The following is a 23037-nucleotide window of genomic DNA, read 5'->3' as shown; positions in this document are numbered from 1 at the left end:
GTGCAGGTCGTCAGACTCACAGAAACAGAAGCCTGCCCTTGCTAGGGTTACCATATGGCTCCAGAAAAAGGAGGACGGATTGAGCCAGCCGGGTTTGACTTCCATTGCTTTGAAAGCAATGGAAGTAAAACCCGGCTGGCTCAATCCGTCCTCCTTTTTCTGCAGCCATATGGTAACCCTAGCCCTTGCAGATCAGCAATGCGGCTGCGCAGGCTTCTGTTTCTGTGAGTCTGACGTCCTGCTAGTGGACTGTTGCTAGTGGAGTAGCCTAGTGGTTAGTGTAGTGGCCTTTGATCCTGGGGAACTGAGTTTGATTCCCAATGCAGCTCCTTGTGACTCTGGGCAAGTCACTTAACCCTCCATTGCCCCTGGTACAAATAAGTACCTGAATATATGTAAACCACTCTGAATGTAGTTGCAAAAACCTCAGAAAGGCAGTATGTCAAGTCCCACTTCCCTTTCCCTTATGACATCACAATATCAGAAGTGAGCCAAGTATCGGGCAATCAAGCCATTGTGACATCACTGATGAGGTTGGCTCTTATTGGTGGAATGAGTGGAGGAGTAGCCTAGTGGTTAGTGCAGCGGACTTTGATCCTGGGGAACCGAGTTCAATTCCCACTGCAGCTCCTTGTGACTCTGGGCAAGTCACTAAATCCTCCATTGCCCCTGGTACAAATAAGTACCTGAATATATGTAAACCGCTTTGAATGTAGTTGCAAAAACCTCAGAAAGGTGGTATATCAAGTCCCATTTCCCTTTTCCCCTTTCCCTTATGACATCACAATAACAGAAGTGAGCTCGGGCAATCAAGCCATTGTGACATCACTGATGAGGTTGGCTCTTATTGGTGGAATGAGTGGAGGAGTAGCCTAGTGGTTAGTGCAGGACTTTGATCCTGGCAAACTGAGTTCAATTCCCACTGCAGCTCCTTGTGACTCTGGGCAAGTCACTAAACCCTCCATTGCCCCTGGTACAAATAAGTACCTGAATATATGTAAACCGCTTTGAATGGAGTTGCAAAAACCTCAGAAAGGCGGTATATCAAGTCCCATTTCCCATATGACATCACAATTTCAGAAGTGAGCCAAGTATCGGGCAATCAAGCCATTGTGACATCACTGATGAGGTTGGCTCTTATTGGTGGAATGAGTGGAGGAGTAGCCTAGTGGTTAGTGCAGTGGACTTTGATCCTGGGGAACTGAGTTCAATTCCCACTGCAGCTCCTTCTGACTCTGGGCAAGTCACTTAACCCTCCATTGCCCCTGGTACAAAATAAGTACCTGAATATATGTAAACCACTCTGAATGTAGTTGCAAAAACCTCAGAAAGGCAGTATGTCAAGTCCCACTTCCCTTTCCCTTATGACATCACAATATCAGAAGTGAGCCAAGTATCGGGCAATCAAGCCATTGTGACATCACTGATGAGGTTGGCTCTTATTGGTGGAATGAGTGGAGGAGTAGCCTAGTGGTTAGTGCAGCGGACTTTGATCCTGGGGAACCGAGTTCAATTCCCACTGCAGCTCCTTGTGACTCTGGGCAAGTCACTAAATCCTCCATTGCCCCTGGTACAAATAAGTACCTGAATATATGTAAACCGCTTTGAATGTAGTTGCAAAAACCTCAGAAAGGTGGTATATCAAGTCCCATTTCCCTTTTCCCCTTTCCCTTATGACATCACAATAACAGAAGTGAGCTCGGGCAATCAAGCCATTGTGACATCACTGATGAGGTTGGCTCTTATTGGTGGAATGAGTGGAGGAGTAGCCTAGTGGTTAGTGCAGGACTTTGATCCTGGCAAACTGAGTTCAATTCCCACTGCAGCTCCTTGTGACTCTGGGCAAGTCACTAAACCCTCCATTGCCCCTGGTACAAATAAGTACCTGAATATATGTAAACGGCTTTGAATGGAGTTGCAAAAACCTCAGAAAGGCAGTATCTGAAGTCCCATTTCCCTTAAGAGCAGAAGCAATGCTGACTTGCTCCTGCCCATCATAGCTATGGCTGCCATGACTTCTAGCAGCAGAATCATAGCAGTCTGGAGCTGCAAGGAGCAAGTGGGGGCATTGCTCTTACTCTTTAGACTTTGGATATGCACTGCTAACTTTCTCAAAAATTGGGAATTAAAAAAAACAGGGTGTGGCATGGGTCTACAGATGGGATTATAAATTAAAAGGCAAACATAAGTCTGACCAAAGTAAATTTAATTTTAACTACTAATTTCAGATCTCAAACTGATCAATTGTATGACCATAGGAAAAGTAGAAATTAGTACATGAGAAAATAATAAACACATAGAAAATCCAGTTCAACAATTATAAAAACTGTAAGTACAGATTTAATGACAATTTTCAAAAGACAATTCAGTTATAAAGTCCAAAGCAGTTCTTATAGCTATGTGGTATTTGAGAGTCTTCCAACCTACAGCAGGATGCAGGAGATGATTTAGAAGAAAAATGTTGACTCGATAGAAAGTGTGTTGACTATTTGAGGGTGCGGCTGTAAAGGGCACAAGTCTCCTGTGATTGTATTCAGGAGGTCAGAGCAGTCACTTGCTTTCCCTCTCATTCTAGACCTTGGCGCCTAATGTCGGGCAACAAGTGCGAGCGTAGGTTATAGAATATTTACACGCATCAGAGGCGCCAATAATTGACATTTACACACCTAAGTGCTAGGCACTATTCTCTATAAAGTACACACCAAAATCACTTAGTGCGTAACTGCAAGGGGAACATACATGTGGGTGGAGCATAGGCGTATTACTAAACATGCACATTGGGAAGAATAATCCGAATCATAGTTATCTTAGGAGTTAACATTCAAGAAAAAGAATTAAACCCCACTAAGCTAACAATCTGTACCACACGCTCTGGCAATGAATTCCAGTGTTTAATTACACATTGCGTGACGAAACATTTTCTCCGATTCTTATTAAATTTACTACTTTGTAGCTTCATCACATGCCCCCTAGTCCTAGTATTTTTTGAAAGAGAAAACCCGGCTCTACCCGGCCACGCGTTGCTGTGGCTCAGTCTGGTTAAATGGAAAAGAAAGAAAAGAGGAAGCGCACGTTTCTAATATGTTTAATTTCACAATGCTTGTGGGTATACAATATTTTTTGTTGTTCCATTGTGTGTGCAGAGATAGAGATTGTCTGGTTTGCCGGCTGTAGAACATGCAACATATAATTGTCCATGTGAGAAGCAATTCGTGTGTAGATGTAAACGGGTGAATTCTAAAGATTGGCCCTGAGCTTTGCTGATGGTGATTGCAAACGCCAATCGAATTGGGAATTGCAATCTGTTAAATTGAAATGGCCTATCTGTTGGAATCATAGGAATGCGAGGAATGAGGACATGTTCACCTCTGAAAGGTCCTGTCAAGATTGTTGCTTGTACGACATTGCTCATTAAGTTTTTTTACTACAAGCCGCGTGAGGTTGCAAAGCTTTGGGTGGTTGATATTTTGCAACATGATAATTGGCACGTCGATTTTCAATTGCAGTACGTGCGGTGGCATCCCTGGCAGATCGAGTGAATTGAAAAAGTCTGTTGGATAATTATGCGCTTCTCCGCTTCCAGAACAGTGTCGACGGACTTGTGTGTGAGTGGCTCGCTTTGAATGTTAGACTGAATAATATTGTTCAGTTCGTAGACGTCTTTGTTCTTGGCCGCAAGAATAGCTCGTTCACTCAGCGATTCGTGATTCTTATAATTGGTTTGAATATTGGGAAATACTTTTTCAACCAATTGTTCTTTTGAGGTCAGTAAATTGCAGAAGTTTTGAGGCAATGAAATTCGTCCTCAGGTCAGATCAACCGGCACCTTTCCGTTCCCCATTTTCAGCAATTGATGTGAGAATATCTGAGCTAATTGATCGTTTTGCAGCTGGAGTATTTTAGGCAAGTAGAGTATTTTAGGCAAGCATTTATTTTGTCCGCTGGTGTCGATCGAGGAACTACAGGTAATGTTTGCCTGAGAGAGTAGTGGATGCTTGGAATGCCCTCCCGCGGGAGGTGATGGAAATGAAAACGGTAACGGAATTCAAACATGCGTGGGATAAGCATAAAGGAATCCTGTGCCGAAGGAATGGATCCTCAGGAGCTTAGTCAAGATCGGGAGGCGGGGCTGGTGGTTGGGAGGCGGGGATAGGGCTGGGCAGACTTATACGGTCTGTGCCAGAGCCGGTGGTGGGAAGCGGGACTGGTGGTTGGGAGGCGGGGATAGTGCTGGACAGACTTGTACGGTCTGTGCCAGAGCCGGTGGTTGGGAGGCCCATCCTAGAAATACTGTATTATTCCATCATCCATTCAATAACGTTCTATGGCTTTTTCCTCCAGGAAGCCGTCCAACCCTTTTTTGAAGTCCGCTAAGTTAACTGCCTTAACCACCTTTTCCGGCAGCGAATTCCAGAGTTTAACTACGCGTTGAGTGAAGAAAAGTTTCCTCCGATTCGTTTTAAATTTACCACACTGCAGCTTCATCGCATGCCCCCTTGTCCTAGTATTTTTGGAAAGCGTAAACAGACGCTCCACATCGACCCGTTCCATTCCACTCATTATCTTATAGACCTCTATCATATCTCCCCTCAGCCACCTTTTCTCCAAGCTGAAGAGCCCCAGCCTCTTCAACCTATCCTGATAGGGAAGTCGTCCCATCTTCTGTATCATCTTTGTCGCCCTTCTCTGTTTTTCAATTATGGACACATTTCATTGACATTTTAAAGCAAGTGGAAATTTCTGTGATGTAAGGAGAGCACATTGAAGTGCCTTTGATTTTGGCAGTGTTATGTTAAGCTCTCGGGTTCAGGTGAGTCCTTACTGATGAATTTCCACCATTTCAAAACATTTTTGACATGTCATTTTAATTAGTTCACTGTCGTTTGGGTAGGTTCTTACTATTCCTTACAGGAAGTATAACAAATAAATTAACCCATAACCCGTAACTCCGATGAGCTTGACAAGAGCAATGGTGAATCCTGGTGACATTTTAACACCACAGATTGTAAGAGTAGCAAATTATCCTGGGGAGAAAAGTGACATCACAAATTTAAAAGGCACAGCTGGTGGGAGTTGGCCTAGCTGGCGGTGTGAGCTGGCGGTGCAACCTGAGTATTGGAGTTTGCTGCTGTTTTTCTTTGATCTCTCCTGAGTTATGCCACATACTAAACAGAAAGGGGTGGTCATGATTGTTCCCCAGCGACTAAGACTTATTCCCCCATGCAGCAATCAATCTGGAGGTATGCCACCAAAACCCCATTACAGGTTTCCAGGAAGATGGTCTCCACGTTGGATTCGGGTGAAGGACAGCCCCGACCCTTTGGGGCTTGAGGTGGCCTTGTCTCCCCTCGGTCTTCAACTCCCCGGTGCGTCCGCCTGCTGCAGTGACATTGAAGGAGCCTCTTGTGGTGGAAGCTGCCTGTTGGGAAGCTCTCGTCGGGGGCAAAGAAGCCATGAGTTTAAGCAGGGTAAGGAATGGTGGTGGTTTATTGAAGACTTCTACCCCGCCCATTCAACGGCAATAACTGAGCGGCTACATAATAATCAAAGGGATGAGAGAAGAAAGTAAGATAGGTAGGAGGATGGGGGGGGGGGGAGGGGTGAAACTAGAATAATTGATAGGAAAGCAGGGGGTGGTGGAAAAGGTCTATTTCAGGCAAGCTGTCAAGAACCCCAAAGTGAGACAGGGGTCAGCTGTAGGCACCCCAACAGAGGTATGTCTCAAGTTTTGACTTAAATTGCTGAAGGGAGGAACAGAATTTGAGATGCTGGGGCAATTTGTTCCAAAGATCCGGGCCCTGTACCGAAAAGATAGAACGGTGGATAGTGGCATGATGGCATGAGCAAGGGCTCTGAAAGAAGGAACATTAAGTAGATCAAGCTGGGAAGACCTGAGAGGCCTGGGAGGGCAGTAGGGGGAGACTGGAAAGAAACAGGGCTGCTATTCTTACCTACAAGAGGAGAGGGAGCATCCCAATCCTCTGGCATCTCTGTTGAGTATTTGGCTGCAAAAAATAAAAAAAAACGGAATTAAAATTCAGAGCCTGATATTTAAAGCAATTTAGCTGGCAGTAGAGCCTCCTGCCTGGTTAATTTGCATGTGCCTGCCAATCTGCTGAGGCAGTCCATGGGTGGAGCCTGACCGGACCCCCCGCCATCCCTTATAGTTCCTCCCAGACCTACCTTTGATAGCCCTGGTGATTTAAGTGGTCTTGAGAGCAGAAGCAATGCCGACTTGCTCCTGCCCATCACAGCTTTGGCCTCATAATGGCCGCCATGACTTCTAGCGGCAGAATCGTAACAGCCATTTTGAGGCTGGAGCTGCAAAGAGCAGGAGCGAGTGGGCATCGCTCTTACTCTTCGGACCCCTTAGACCACCAGACTAATAAAGGTAGGCCTGGGGGGGGGGGGGGGCTCCAGTAGGTGGTTAGGGTGGAGGTCTGGTCAGGATTTCTTTTTCTCTTCAGGGTGTGAGAGAGGGGATTGAGATTGGGAGGAGGGAGGAAGTAACTCGGAGGATGGAAGAGGGGAGGAAAAGAGAAGAGATGCTAGATGGAAGAGAGGAGATGCTGGATGGAAAAGAACGGAGTTGGTGAAAGACTAGGAAGTAAGAGGAAAGACAATAGGACAACTGGGGAAATGGAAAGAAATGGAAAGCTGTAGGCAGGTGCAGTAAAAAGAGGGAAATTTAAGATTGGATAATAAGAATGAATTAAATGCGGCCAGAGAGGAAAAAAAAAAATGGAAGAAAGATGAAAGGAAAGGAGGAAAGAGAAAAATGACATGAGAAGAGGAAGGAAAGCAGAAACCGGAGCTCGAACCAACACAGTTAGAAAAATACAATGACCAGGCAACAAAGGTAAAAAAAAAAGTATGTTAGCTTCTTCAAGGACAAACATGCCATATTCTCACACGTGGGTGACGTCATCCACGTCGCCTGGTGTGGAACGCTTAATAGTGTATTACAGCTTTTAAAACAGAAAACGTAACGTTCCCACTGCGCAAGCGTGCCTTCCCACCCGCCGCAAGAGTGCAGAACCTGAAGTCTTCTTCCATCCGCTGTTAGGAGAGGACATGCTGTTTCGCGGCTCTCTCACTGCATTTGATGCGGTTTCCTTTTTTTGCAGGATTTTTTGTGCCTTTCCTGCGGGATTTTTTCCCCCCGGTTTTGTTCTTTTTCTCCATTTGGGGCCTTTTCCTCTTAACCCTTACATGTTTTACTTAATTTTCCTTGCATTTAAGTTTTCTTTGTTTTTACTGCACTCTATAGATCCTCTTATTTTATTTTTGTTACATTTGTACCCTGCGCTTTCCCACTCATGGCAGGCTCAATGCGGCTTACATGGGGCAATGGAGGGTTAAGTGACTTGCCCGGAGTCACAAGGAGCTGCCTGTGCCTGAAGTGGGAATCCAACTCAGTTCCTCAGGACCAGAGTCCGCCACCCTAACAACCACTAGGCCAGTCCTCCACTGTTGCTACAGTAGATTCCACTAGCAACATTCCATGTAGAAGTCGGTCCTGGACGTCAGACTCACAGAAACAGAAGCCTGCGCAGCCTTCTACATGGAATGTTGCTACTATTGGAGATTCTACATGGAATGTTGCTACTATTGGAGATTCTACATGGAATGTTGCTATTCCAAGTAATAGCCAGAACAAAATGCAGTGTGCTGTAGTAAAAACGTATGAAACAATACTAGATAAATACTACAGCCTAAATTGTTAGTGTTGTGTTGGTGTTGGCAGAGAAAGCCCTCAGAAACCGCTGGCAAAAAATGTCTGCGGTTTAGTGCAAGGTTATATATGATTCAATTCATAACTCATGCAGCGTTTCTATCATTGGGCAAAAAACTCTGTCACCACAGGGCTGTATATACACAAGCCTCAACTGAAATTATGCTGACTGACAGCAATGGTTTTAAATTATCAGGCCCCACTCATGACCCGAAACAAATCAGCAAAAAAAGACTTAGCTTTTGAACTGAAATCGAGCACTCGTCTTTGTCCGTTCGACGGGGATCACCGTTTCACCTAAGAACGCGGCTTCATCATGAACGGAGTGCTAATGTGCTGAAATCTGAAACAAACATTACATATAATCATAAATGTTGTCAAAGGAAAAAATATAAGAATATAAAACACAAAGAAAATCACACCACGGACAGACATACTGAATTGAAGGCGTGAACTTTTTCAAAATGGCGCCTCAGCGTTCACGTTCAGACAGCTGATTAAAATACTGTCGTCACCATGACGTGTTGAACGTCAGTAGAAATTGAACCAATCAATTGAATTGTTCAGCCCATTTGGCTCTAAAGTGTCCCATTCAAAAATCAGCTTTGCTTCTTTCCTTGCTAATGTTAGCTTGCGGTTACCACCTCGATGTGGCAGTTTGATCCAATCAATTGCGACGCATTGCAAATCCTCAAATTTATGTTTGTGCTGAATGCAATGTTCAACAATGGGTTCCTTGATCGCTGACCTTCTGAAATTAGACCGGTGTTCAAGAATTCTAACCTTTAAAGGTCTCGTGGTCATCCCTATATATTTTTTGTTACAGGGGCACGTCAGACAATATACTACATGGTCAGAAAGGCAATTGGTGAAATGCATTAAATCATAGATTTTTTTGGTCTTAGGATTCATAATTTGTTTGGTTTGAGTGGTGATACTGCAGATCTGACAGTGGCCACATTTAAAGTGACCACGTATTTTAGTTGAATCTTTGTGAATTGATAGTCTAATATCTGCAGGACTGAGGATCTCTTTGATATTTCTTGTCCTCGAGAAGGCTACCTGCAAGTCTAAATTTTCAAAGGTATGTGTGGTCTTCATGATTTCCCATCTCTTTTTGATCATTGTTGCTAGATATTCACTGTGCTCACTATGTTGCATTACCATGGTGAATTTACCATCTTCTTGATGTTTCATGTGCTTAGAGAGAAGCAAACTCCTGTTGTTGTATCTTGCCCTCCGATATGCTTTCTTCAATATGGATCTGCCGTAGCCTCTGTCCAATAAATTTGACATGAGGTTGTTGGCTTGAATTTTGAAAGTGTGGAAGTCCGAACAAATGCGTCTGATCCTCAGCATTTGTGAGAAAGGAAGGCTCTCTTTCAAATGTGTAGGGTGACAGCTAGAGCTGTGTAGAAAGGTGTTCTTGTCTGTCTCCTTTTTGTAAACTTTGGTGACAAATCCATCTGATGTGCTGTTAACTTCTACATCTAAATAATGGATGCATTCAAATGAATGTTGTTCAGTGAACTGAATATTGTCATCACAGCTGTTGAGCCATATCATGAATTTGTGTAGGTCTGTCACGGTACCTGTCCATATCATGAAGATATCATCAATATATCTCCACCACTGTGCAATGACCTCCTGAAATGGAGATTTATCAATCCATGTTGACTCAAACTGGGACATGTATAAATTGGCAATGGATGGGGCGAATGTGGCCCCCATCGCTACCCCGCTCGTTTGCAGGTAGAATTTGTCCAGAAAAAGAAAGTAATTCTCTTTCATTGCAATTCTTGCAAGCGTGAAAAGAAATCTGTGGGTATGCAATGTGGTCTTGTTCTATTGTCAAGAATACTCCTGATGTTGTTCAATGCTTCATCCTGAGGATATGGACGTGTATAATGAACACACGTCCAATGTGACCATAAGGGCATCTTGATATTCAGATTCAAACTCCACGATTTTTTCAAGAAAGTGAGTAGTGTCTCTGATGTATGATGGATATTTGGACACTTCAGGTCTTAAGAAAGTGTCAATGAAGGAGGATAATGGTTCTAAAACCGAATTTCTTCCCGAAAGAATGGGTCTCCCTGGTGGATTGGTAAGACTCTTATGTACTTTTGGTAAGAAGTACATAACTGGAATGGTTGGAGAGCTGCGGCATAGAAATTTTTTATCTTTGGGGGTGATAAAACCTTCTTCCAAAGCTTTGGTGGTGATACGGTTGATGAGGGATTTAAGTCTATGAGTTGGATTCAGCATAAGCCTTTTGTAAGATTTACTATCATTCAATTGTCTTAAAGCCTCATTAATATAGTCACTACGGTTTTGTACCACAATGCCGCCGCCCTTGTCTGCCTTCCTAATAATAATGCCATTGTCATCTTTCAGTAGTTTAAGTGCTTGCATTTCTTCTCTTGTAGTATTGAATTTTTTAGAATGCAAGAAACTGTTATTGCGTTTGTGTTTCTCCAAATCGTTGAGAATCATGGTTTTGAATGTATGCAGTGCTGGAATTGGTAAAACGGGGGGTCTCCAAATGCTCTTAGGTTTAATGATGGTTCTGTCATATGTGACCTCCTGGTTATCAAAGAACAATTTGATTTCTAATTTTCTAATAAATTTCTCTAAGTCAACATGGAACTGAAAATCATTGAAGTGCGTTGAGGGGACATAAGACAGACCCTTTAATAGTACAGATTTTTCAACAGGAGTTAATATTCTGTTAGATAGATTGATAACAGCAGAATTTATTTCTGAGATCGTGTTCGTGTCTGTTCCGTTGTCCCGTGTTCCCTCTTCTGTTTGCTCTTCCCTGTCTGTTCCCTAAAAAAGTCTTCTGCCTATTAGAGTCACTACCCATTGTTGAACATTGCATTCAGCACAAACATAAATTTGAGGATTTGCAATGCGTCGCAATTGATTGGATCAAACTGCCACATCGAGGTGGTAACCGCAAGCTAACATTAGCAAGGAAAGAAGCAAAGCTGATTTTTGAATGGGACACTTTAGAGCCAAATGGGCTGAACAATTCAATTGATTGGTTCAATTTCTACTGACGTTCAACACGTCATGGTGACGACAGTATTTTAATCAGCTGTCTGAACGTGAACGCTGAGGCGCCATTTTGAAAAAGTTCACGCCTTCAATTCAGTATGTCTGTCCGTGGTGTGATTTTCTTTGTGTTTTATATTCTTATATTTTTTCCTTTGACAACATTTATGATTATATGTAATGTTTGTTTCAGATTTCAGCACATTAGCACTCCGTTCATGATGAAGCCGCGTTCTTAGGTGAAACGGTGATCCCCGTCGAACGGACAAAGACGAGTGCTCGATTTCAGTTCAAAAGCTAAGTCTTTTTTTGCTGATTTGTTTCGGGTCATGAGTGGGGCCTGATAATTTAAAACCATTGCTGTCAGTCAGCATAATTTCAGTTGAGGCTTGTGTATATAAAGCCCTGTGGTGACAGAGTTTTTTGCCCAATGATAGAAACGCTGCATGAGTTATGAATTGAATCATATATAACCTTGCACTAAACCGCAGACATTTTTTGCCAGCGGTTTCTGAGGGCTTTCTCTGCCAATACCAACACAACACTAACAATTTAGGCTGTAGTATTTATCTAGTAATGTTGCTATTCCACTAGCAACATTCCATGTAGAAGTCGGTCCTGGACGCCAGACTCACAGAAACAGAAGCCTGTGCAGCCTTCTACTTGGAATGTTGCTACTATTGGAGATTCTACATGGAATGTTGCTACTATTTGAGATTCTACATGGAATGTTGCTATTCCACTAGCAGTTCCAGGGAAAGGCAACTGATAAATGTTTCAGCAAGGCAAGATAGTTCTGCCTGGGAGGCAAGAACTCAAAAGATAAGTGCACAGTTTTCACCTAGTATATACTATTTTAAAAGTAACAAGTGATTTTATAGCACTGTGGTGATTGGGACGCATAAAAAAATGAGCATATGTTGCTCTCCCAAAAAATAGTTAGAGTTACCTAATGAAAGAAGTGCTATGCCACTTTTTAGCAGCATTATTGACTGCAGTTACAGTGGTTTATATCTGAGGGTACTCTATACACATAAATTATAGATCCGCCACATTATACTGGTGTGAACTGTTTTGCTAGCACTTTCTTGAAGTTGGTGGCTAAGAGTCCTGGTTTGTGTACACAAGCTATTCCACTAGCAACATTCCATGTAGAAGTCGGTCCTGGACGTCAGACTCACAGAAACAGAGGCCTGCGCAGCCTTCTACATGGAATGTTGCTACTATTGGAGATTCTACATGGAATGTTGCTACTATTGGAGATTCTACATGGAATGTTGCTATTCCACTAGCAACATTCCATGTAGAAGTCGGTCCTGGACGTCAGACTCACAGAAACAGAAGCCTGCGCAGCCTTCTACATGGAATGTTGCTACTATTGGAGATTCTACATGGAATGTTGCTACTATTGGAGATTCTACATGGAATGTTGCTATTCCACTAGCAACATTCCATGTAGAAGTCGGTCCTGGACGTCAGACTCACAGAAACAGAAGCCTGCGCAGCCTTCTACATGGAATGTTGCTACTATTGGAGATTCTACATGGAATGTTGCTATTCCACTAGCAACATTCCATGTAGAATCTCCAATAGTAGCAACATTCCATGTAGAAGGCTGCGCAGGCTTCTGTTTCTGTGAGTCTGACGTCCAGAAGCAGAAGCCTGCGTGGCCACATTGGTGATCTGCAAGGGCCGACTTCTACGTGGAATGTTGCTAGTGGAATAGCAACATTCCATGTAGAATCTCAAATAGTAGCAACAGTGGAGGAGTGGCCTAGTGGTTAGGGTGGTGGACTTTGGGCCTGAGGAACTGAGTTTGATTCCCACTTCAGGCACACGCAGCTCCTTGTGACTCTGGGCAAGTCACTTAACACTCCATTGCCGCATTGAGCCTGCCATGAGTGGGAAAGCGCAGGGTACAAATGTAACCAAAAAAAAAACCTGGAAATTGCTCTTGTTATTGGCTTCTCTGTACATAACTTTATTTTACTATTACTTCACAAATTATCTCCTTCTTTCTTTTTTGTTTCTCCATCTACCATTAAATGTATTACTTGTCATGCCCATAAAGGTATCTGAATATGAATCTGTGGTGATATTCTGTTGAGTCACACTGGCAAATTTTAAGGCACATGAGAATTTTCCAAACTGGTGCGTCATCACTGCCAGACTTCTGCTGTCATATATAGTGAGATCAGCAGTGGGGAAGTGCCAGACTGAGGTTTTAAAATGCTTGCAGAGCTGGAGGGTGCAGAGATGAGGTGGCTAGCAGAGCTCATCCACCCAGCCACAGAAAGGAAGGAGTCTGGCACTGGTCGGAAAGAGGGAAGGGAAGATAGGAAGCAGCCGGCAGTGCTACTACTGGAAATTTGTGGAATCTTACCTGGAGGCGTGGGTGACCTCTGCCAATCCGGGTGGTCTTCACACCTTTGCTCTGGAGAGAGAGTTGATAAGTAAGACTACCATTCAAATATTACAATATATTTATCAAGTCATGCAAAATGTGGTACAACAACATAAAATAGGACCAGTGCCTCTGAGGGGGGCAAAAGTCCCTGACCCTGGCGCTGGCATGCTTCCTCCTGCCTGCCTTCTTCCGGGTCTGTATTTCTCTTCTGCTCCTGCTTGCCGCCCAGGACCCGGATGATTGCAATAATGCGATATTTTGTTAATGCAATCATCCGAGTCCTGACTCCCAGCACACAGGAGCAGGAGCAGACAGATCAAGGGAGCAGCAGTCAGAGACAGAAAGGTAAGGAGGCATGCAAGAGCGGTAGCCGGGGGGGGGGGGGGGGGGGGGGGGGGGGGGCATGGTGGCAGCAGCTCAAGTGTGGAGGGGGGCATGCACAGCGATCGGGTCCGGTCCTGCCCCAGGCCTAGCTGTGTCTCTCAGTGGCCCTGCATAGGACAGTTGAAGACCTGGATTAATGGTTTAAGCTGTATTGAGCAGGGACTGTCTCTGTATGTCAGGTGTTCAGCGCTGCGTGCGTCTGATAGCGCTATACAAATGCTAATACTACTACTGCTGCGTAACCCTAGTAGCGCTCTAGAAATGTTAAGTAGTAGTAGTAGTAGTACTACTACTTAACATTTCTAGAGCGCTACTAGGGTTAGGCAGCGCTTGTACAAATTAACAAAGAAGGATAGTCCCTGCTCAAAGGAGCTATTACAATCTAAAGGACGAAATGTCAAGTTGGGGTAGTCTACATTTCCTGAGTAGAGGTGTAGTGGTTAGGTGCCGAAGGCGACATTGAAGAGGTGGGCTTTGAGCAATGATTTGAAGATGGGCAGGGAGGGGGCCTGGCGTATGGGCTCAGGGAGTTTGTTCCAAGCATGGGGTGAGGTGAGGCAGAAAGGGTGGAGCCTGGAGTTGGCGGTGGTGGAGAAGGGTACTGATAGGAGGGATTTGTCTTGAGTGCGGAGGTTACGGGTAGGGACGTAAGGGGAGATGAGGGTAGAGAGGTAAGGAGGGGCTGCAGATCGAGTGCATTTGTAGGTTAGTAGGAGAAACTTGAACTGTATGCAGTATCTGATCGAAAGCCAGTGAAGTGACGAGGAGAGGGGTGATATGAGTATATCGGTCAAGGCGGAAGATAAGATGTGCAGCAGAGTTCTGAACGGACTGAAGGGGGATAGATGGCTAAGTGGGAGGCCGGTGAGGAGTAGGTTGCAGTAGTCAAGGCGAGAGGTAATGAGAGAGTGGATGAGAGTTTGGGTGGTGTGCTCAGAGAGGAAGGGGCGAATTTTGCTAATGTTGTAGAGGAAGAAGCGACAGGTCTTGGCTATCTGCTGGATATGCGCAGAGAAGGAGAGGGAAGAGTCGAAGATGACACAGAGGTTGCGGGCAGATGAGACGGGGACGATGAGGATGTTATCGACTGAGATAGAGAGTAAAGGGAGAGGAGAAGTGGGCTTGGGTGGGAAGACAATAAGTTCGGTCTTGGCCATGTTCAGTTTCAGGTGGCGGTTGGACATCCAGGCAGCAATGTTGGATAAGCAGGCCGATACTTTGGCCTGGGTTTCCGCAGTGATGTCTGGTGTGGAGAGATAAAGCTGGGTGTCGTCAGCATAAAGATGATATTGGAGACCATGAGATGAGATCAGCGAGCCCAGGGAAGAGGTGTAGATTGAAAAAAGAAGGGGTCCAAGGACAGATCCCTGAGGAACTCCAACAGAGAGTGGGATGGGGTGGAGGAAGATCCATGAGAGTGTACTCTGAAGGTACGATGGGAGAGATAAGAGGAGAACCAGGAGAGGACAGAGCCCTGGAACCCAAAAGAGGACAGTGTGTCAAGAAGTAGGTTGTGATTGACAGTGTCAAAAGCGGCGGATAGGTCGAGGAGGAGGATGAGGATGGAGTAGTGACCTTTGGATTTGGCGAGGAACAGGTCATTGCAGATCTTAGATAGTGCCGTTTCTGTCGAGTGTAGGGGGCGAAAGCCGGATTGAAGCGGATCGAGGATGGCATAGAGGAGAGAAAATCAACTGCAGCAGCTGTGAACGGCGCCATGCACGTATCTTGGAGAAGACGGGTATGAGGGAAATGGGTGGCCGGTAGTTGGATGGACAGGTAGGGGTCAAGTGATGGTTTTTTGAGAGCAGTGGTGGACCACAGCATGCTTGAAGGTGTCCGGGACAGTTCGCAGTGGAAGAGAGAGAGGTTGAGGATATGACAGGATGGTGGGGGTGTGATAGTCGGAACGATGGTGCCTAAGTAGGGTTGGGTGGGGATGGGGTCCTGAGGATACGGTGGTGGATTTCGAGGAGGAGAGGAGATTGGGCGGTTTCCTTCTTCGGTGATATCAGGAAAAGAGGAGAAGGAGGCCTGGGTTGGCTTGGTTGAGAGAGTGGGTTATAGGATGAAGAGGAGGAGAAGGTTTGGTGTAAATAAAAAACACTGGCCTGTGCTCAATTTAACAATTGTTTATTGATATATCGATATATGAGAACATACGAGGCTTAATGGCAAACCAGGTAGTAAATTTAAAACAAATCGGAGAAAATTTTTCTTCACTCAATGTTTATTATTATTATTATTTGTTTACATTTGTACTCCGCACTTTCCCACTCATAGCAGGTTCAATGTGGCTTACATAGTAATAGGATTACAAAGCAAGGTGTAGAGAAAAGCAGGCTAAACTTAGCAAAGTAACGGAGATGTGTAAATAGGTGATGATATGAGGAGAAGGGTAAAGGAGGTAAGGAGGAGGTGGATAGAAATAAACAGAGGATATGGTCGGGGTGAGTATAGGGAAAGATTGGAGGAGGTGTGACCTGAGTCACAGCGTTGTTGCAGGATCAGGTAATGAGTAGATGGGTAATAGAGTTGGGTCATGGCGTTTGGGTAAGCTTCCTTGAATACGTGGGTTTCAGAGATTTTCTGAAGGCTAGAGCGGATGGGTCTGGGTAGAGTTAGTTGACTACCTTTGAAGGAGAATGTGTAATTCATCTCTGGAATTCGTTGCCAGAAAATGTGGTAAAGGCAGTTAGCTTAGCAGAATTTAAAAAAGGTTTGGATGGCTTCCTAAAGGAAAAGTCCATAGACCGTTATTAAATGGACTTGGGGAAAATCCACTATTTCTGGGATAAGCAGCATAAAATGTTTTGTACTTTTTGGGGATCTTGCCAGGTATTTGTGACCTGGATTGGCCGCTGTTGGAAACAGGATGCGGGCTTGGTGGACCTTTGGTTTTCCCCAGTATGGCAATACTTATGTACTTCTGAATTCTGGAAAAGGCCAGCTCCTTATATAGGGAATTTGGGATCCTGAACACAAAAGTATCAGAAGAATACATAAAAAGCTTCATTATTACAGGAGAATACGTTAGCTTTACTAACGTTTATCGTCCCTGTGATAGTCTCCTTCACCTCTTGACCATCAGATTATCCATAATATATTGGAGTCATAAATTGCTCCCAAGTTAAGATACAAATGACTTACAATGTTTTCCCATTCCTAAAGGTCCCTAGGAGGGGCATTTTTGATATGATGTCTAAGTCCGACTTTGGACGTTTTGCAAAAAAAATCCAAAATCCGAACAGGAAAGAAGGTCATTTTCAAAAAAGAAAACGTCTATCTTTTGTTTTCGAAAATACTGTTTCGAACAACGTTTTGTGATTTTTGATCCTTTAAAAAAAAAAAAAAACATCCAAGTGCAAAACGCACAAAATCAAGTCATTAGGATGTGGGAGGAGCCAGCATTTTTAGTAGACTGGTCCCCCTGACATTCCAGGATAGCAATAGGGAACCCTAGGGGGCACTGCAGTGGACTTCATAAAATGCTCCCAGGTACACAACTGACCATTGCTCCCCAGGGCCAGTCTAAGCCAGTGGAGGAGTGGCCTAGTGGTTAGGGTGGTGGACTTTGGTCCTGAGGAACTGAGTTCAATTCCCACTTCAGGCACAGGCAGCTCCTTGTGACTCTGGGCAAGTCACTTAACCCTCCATTGCCTGCTGCATTGAGCCTTCCATGAGTGGGAAAGTGTGAGGTACAAATGTAACTAAAAAAAAAAGTGTGGGGCCCTATGCAGACTAATCTGATGGGGCCCCATCCTAGCCCTGCCCCCACCCTAGCTCCAGGGCCGGCCACTCCTCCCTCTGAGCTCCCTGGGCCATCCCCAGGGCTCCCCAGCTCCCTCCCTCCCAGCTCCAAGGCCAGATGGCTGGTCTCTGTCTCTCTCTCTCTTCCTCCCACCCACCAGCTCCAAGGCCCCCTGCCCTCTGAATTTTAAGTTACCTCGTCGTCGATGTCAGAGCAGGTGGCAGGTAGCAGCAGCCGTGAAAAGCGTGCGAGCTGCTGGGCGGCGCTTCTGGAGCCTTCCTTTCCCTTCCCTTGCTCAGCTCTGGTCCCGCCCTCAAAACAAGGGCGGGACCAGAGCTGAACGAGGGAAGGGAAAGGAAGGCCCCCGAAGCGTCGCCCAGCAGCTCATACGCTTTTCACAGCTGCTGCTACCTGCCGGCCGCTCCGACATCGACGACGAGGTAACTTCAAATTCAGAGGTTGGGGGGGGGGGACTGGAGTTTGGGCGGTCGGGGCGGGGCAACCAGGCGCGCCAAGCGGGGCCCCCTTGAGCGTGAGGGCCTATGCGGTCGCCTCGCCCTAAGACTGGCCCTGTTGCTCCCCTTCCTTGTGTGCTGAGCCCCCCCAAAACCCACTACCCCCAACTGTACACCAACCATAGCCCTTACAGGTGAAGGGGGCACCTATATGTGGGTACAGTGAGTTTCTGGTGAGTTTTGGAGGGCTCACAGTTTCCTCCACAAGTGTAACAGGTACGGGGAGGTAGGAGCCTGGGTCCACCTGTCTGCAGTGCACTGCACCTTAGTGACCACTGGGAGAATAAGGGGAGGTCATTCCTGATTCCCTCCAGTGGTCATCTGGTTATTTAGGGCACCTTTTTATGTCTTATTTGTTATAAAAACAGGTCTAGCTCAAAACATCTAAGTTTTAGTTTTGAAAGGTTTTGTTTTGTTGCATTATGGCCCCTGTTTGCGGAACGGCGAGACCAGAGGAACAGGTGAAACAGAAGAGAAAGCAAAGGCAGTGTGAAGCAGCGTCCGTGGTGCTGGACTTCATTGTTAACCGGCAGAGTAGGAGGTAAAACATTTTAAATAACAGCTGGCACTTACAAAGGGCTGGGGCATGCTCCTTGCACTCGGAGGCCACAGAGACAGAGGGAGGGAGGCGCTGGGCGGCGGAAATCGGAGGAGATGGGAGGCGTGGAACTCGGACGGGAGTGGGGCCGTCAGACTAGAATGGGCCCATGGAACTCGGACGGATGGGAGTGGAAGGAAGGAGGGAGTAGTAGTAAATGAAGACACATGGCATGAGCTTATCTTACATAAGTACATAAGCACCGCCACGCTGGGAAAAGACCAAAGGTCCATCAAGCCCAGCACTCCGTCTCCGACAGCGGCCAATCCAGGCCCCAAGAACCTGGCCAAAAAACCCAAAATTTAATAACCATCAATGGACTTTTCCTTCAGGAATCTGTCCAGACCCCCTTTAACTCAGCAAGGCCAGCTGCCTTCACTACCTTCTCCGGCAATGAGTTCCAGAGTCTAACCACACGCCGAGTAAAGAAAAACTTTCTCCGATTTCTTTTAAACCTACCACATTATAACATCCTCATGCTTGTTTTCCATCCCTTTTCTAATAATACTCAACATTCTGTTCGCCTTCTTAGCCGCCGCAGCACATTGAGCGGAAGATTTCAACATTCTATCCACGATGACTCCCAGATCCCTTTCTTGGTCCGTAATTCCTAAAGCGGAACCTTGCATGACATAGCCGTAATTCGGGTTTCTCCTTCCCACGTGCATCACTTTGCACTTTGTCTTAGTTCACAGGAGACGGTATGAAATAAAGTTGAAGACCGTTCCCCCTGAAGCACCTATCTCTGTTTCTCAAAGCAATAGCAAAGTAGATTTGCATTATCTCTTGATAGGAGATGGGTCGGGGGGGGGGGGGGGGGGGGGAAGAAGATCTAAGAGGAGCTGTGAGGGCCGTGGAATTTTTGAGGGTCTGTGAAGGGGGTAGGGTTATTTTCAAAATGTATTTGTCAGTGCTCCAGAAGCTGTTTTGTTACTTGCAATGCTGTATTCTATGCAGTGGAGGCAGAGCGGGTGGGGGGGAGGCGTGGCTGGTGGTTGGGAGGCGGGGATAGTGCTGGGCAGACTTATAGGGTCTGTGCCAGAGCCAGTGGTGGGAGGCTGGGCTTGGTGGTTGGGAGGCGGGGATAGTGCTGGGCAGACTTATAGGGTCTGTGCCAGAGCCAGTGGTGGGAGGCGGGGATAGTGCTGGGCAGACTTACACGGTCTGTGCCCTGACAATGGCAGATACAAATCAAGGTAAGGTATGCACAAAAAGTTGCACACGTGAAATTATCTTGTTGGGCAGACTGGATGGACCGTGCAGGTCTTTTTCTGCCGTCATCTACTATGTTACTATATGTTACCTTGCTCATTACTGGTAGAAGGCAGCTCCTCGGCTAACGAATCTCTCTCGCTGTCTGTCCCGCTTGGAATCACAATCACTTCTGATGTTCTGTTGGAGCTGGTTTCTTGTGGCTCTATTTGGGTCACTTGGTTTATGAAACCTGGAACAGAAATGTAAATCAATGATAATAATGAAGGAGCACCTCGAATGGGTAGGTTAGGGAGCATTTTAGCAATAGATTAGCAGCTTCGACAGGCTGAAGCAACATTGGCACTGATGTATTGTAAAGGATGGCCCAGTGGCTCAGCGGATTTGTGTTCAATATACAGGTGCAGCCTCTTCTGGGGTAGGGCCGTCTTTTGGTCATTGCCGAACGGCAAACACCAAGTAGCCAGACTTAGGATTCACATCAGCTGGATTCTAAAGAAAGCGTGGAGGGGCATAATCGAACGAAACCTTCTAATCTCCATGGGCGTTTATCTCCAAGAACGGGTCCGTGAAGGGGCGGACCGAACCGTATTTTCGCAAAAAATAGATGTCCATGTTTTATTCGACAATTTGTGAGCTGGGCGTTTTTGTTTTTCAGCGATAATGGAAAATGAAAGTGCCCAGCTCAAAAACGAATAAATCCAAGGCATTTGTTCGTGGGAGGGACCAGGATTCGTAGTGCACTGGTCCCCCTCACATGCCCAGGACACCAACCGGACACCCTAGGGGGCACTTTTACCAAAAAGAAAAAGGTAAAAAGAGCTCCTAGGTGCATAGCACCCTTCCCTTAGGTGTTGAGCCCCCCCCAAATCCCCCTCAAAACCCACCGCCCACAAGTCTACACCATTACTATAGCCCTAAGGGGTGAAGGGGGGCACCTACATGTGGGTACAGTGGGTTTGGGGGGCGGTTTGGAGGGCTCCCATTTACCAGCACAAGTATAACAGGTGGGGGGATGGGCCTGGGTCCACCTGCCTGAAGTCCACTGCACCCCCTAACAACTGCTCCAGGGACCTGCATACTGCTGCCAGGAGGTGGGTATGACATTTGATGGTGAAATAAAAAAGTTGTGAAACATCATTTTTTGTGGTGGGAGGGGGTTAGTGACCACTGGGGGAGTCAGGGGAGGTCATCCCCGATTCCCTCTGGGGGTAATCTGGTCATTTAGGGCACTTTTTGGGCCTTATTCGTGAAAAAAACAGGGTCCAGGAAAGTGTCCTAAATTCTAGCTTAAAAACGCATACTTTTTTTCCATTATCGGTGAAATGCGCCCATCTCTGTTCGGCCGATAACCACACCCAGTTCCGCCTTCGCCACACCTCTGACACGCCCCCATCAACTTTGTCCGCATCCGCGACAGAGTGCAGTTGAAAACGTCCAAAATCGGCTTTCGATTATACCGATTTATTCGTTTTGGGGAGATAAACGTCTATCTCCCGATTTGGGTCACAATATAGGCGTTTTTCTCTTTCGATTATAAGCTGGATAGTAACATAGTAGTAAATGACGGTCCATCCAGCAGTAGCATATGTGTCCGCTGACTGAGGGCCCGATGCACAAAGGTTACCATGCTGGCAATGTTTGCTTTATACTGGTTGTAGCCAGTGTAAAGCAAACGTTACTAGTGTGAAATACACAAAGGGGGTTTGCATCCCTTTTACTGATCCCTGTAGCAGCTACCGAAAACCCAATGCAAGCTACAGACTGTGAGCGCCTACCTTTAACATGCAAAATTTTACAGCAGGTCTGGACCTTTCATTATGGAGAGCAGCCTGCTTGCACTGGAAAATGTAAATAAATAATTAAAAAAAAGAAAACCAATGGGGACTGCATTAGGGGCTTATAGTTATAGCCCATTAGTTTATGTAAGACTAAGAGACTCAAATGGGCTGAGATCTGCATTCTGCATGAAACTAAATATTTATTTTTTTTATTTTGACTTAAAACCTGCCTCAGAGTCAGCACCTACCTCTCCTGAAATCCAACGTGCGCTGCGTGCCACAATTTCCTTTTTCTGGTCTGGGAAGGAAGTGGGAACACCTCAGACAGCCACTCTTAGCCAGCCTTGAGCCTTCCCTACTCAGTAATGGTCCCCGCCCGCGCGTTCCCGCCTATGCAGGAAGTTGCATCATGACGAGTCGGGAGCCCTTGTAGGGAAGGCTAACTCTGACTGGCTGAGCCTGAGGCGAAGCAGATGACGACGATTGCTATTTACTACAGTACCGCTAGCGATAAAGGCGGGACTCGGGAGCACTCAGCACAGGACTCGATCATGCAGCGCAGCCCTGAAGGCGCGGGGGAGGGAAAGAGGAGAAACCGCGACGGACGCAGGCAAGCAAGCACGGAAAAGAACAAAGACGGCGACGGAAAATGAGAAACTGCGGATCCAAGAGCCATCCTGCTGCTGTTTGTAACCCTCCCCAAGCTCTTATACCGGTCGCCTATGGCCAGGGGCGTAGCCAGACCTTGAGGTAGGAGGGGGCCAGGAGGTGAGGAGGCACATTTTGGTCACCACTCTGCCGTCGCCCCCCTCCGCTGCCACCGCTGTACATCTTGGCTGGTGGGAGTCCCCAACCCCCACCAGCTGAAGCACCGCCACTGCAAATACCTTGCCTGGCGTGGGGGGGGGGAGTCCCCCAACCCCTGACAGCTGAAGACTTCGTCAGCACTGGTCTCCAGCTACGCTGCATTGCTGCCCTGCTCTCTCTTCCCCTCATGTCCAGCATGCTTGTTTGTATTGAAATTGAGCATGTCCACGTGAGGAGAAGAGACAGCAGAGCAGGCAATGTGGCAGCATCACTGCAGATCAGCGCTGGATGAAATCTTCAGCTTGTGGGGGTTGGGATCCCCACCAGCCAATCAGGGGCCCAAAGCAAATTTGGGGGGCCCAGGCTGAGCCACTGTCTTTTTTTTTCATTTATTAATTTTTATGACTTATACAACTCAAGCACAGATGAATAAATGGAAATTTGTAATATTACATTCAAATAGTCCCTTTACATACGGTGAAATAATCTAAATCTCATCGACCACAACATAGGGAAAGAACCCTACCAGATCAAGAAAGAAAATAAAATAAAATCATATAATTATACAATTATATAATATATATATAATTATATATAATATATAATTTAGTGAAGGGAAGTCTTGCCTCACCAATCTAATGCATTTTTTGAGGGGGTAAGCAAACATGTGGACAATGGGGAGCCGGTTGATATTGTATATCTGGATTTTCAGAAGGCGTTTGACAAAGTGCCGCACGAAAGACTCCTGAAGAAATTGCAGAGTCATGGAATCGGAGGTAGGGTATTA

At 45.9% G+C, this 23037-nt stretch overlaps 1 protein-coding gene across 1 annotated transcript in view; it reads right to left on the bottom strand.

The window, feature by feature from the left end:
- Positions 1-23037, bottom strand: part of LOC115461772 — a 111037-nt gene that overhangs the window by 12365 nt on the left and 75635 nt on the right. Inside the window, exons 4-6 of the mRNA XM_030191817.1 lie at positions 19754-19894; positions 13179-13229; positions 5952-6005 (exon numbers count right to left, since the gene is read on the bottom strand). Coding sequence (XP_030047677.1) covers positions 5952-6005; positions 13179-13229; positions 19754-19894 — 246 coding nt within the window. The remainder of the gene's footprint in view (positions 1-5951; positions 6006-13178; positions 13230-19753; positions 19895-23037) is intronic.

The sequence above is a fragment of the Microcaecilia unicolor genome, chromosome 2 (assembly GCF_901765095.1).
Source record: "Microcaecilia unicolor chromosome 2, aMicUni1.1, whole genome shotgun sequence".
Lineage (NCBI taxonomy): Eukaryota > Metazoa > Chordata > Amphibia > Gymnophiona > Siphonopidae > Microcaecilia > Microcaecilia unicolor.
This window is presented reverse-complemented; position numbering and strand designations above follow the sequence as displayed.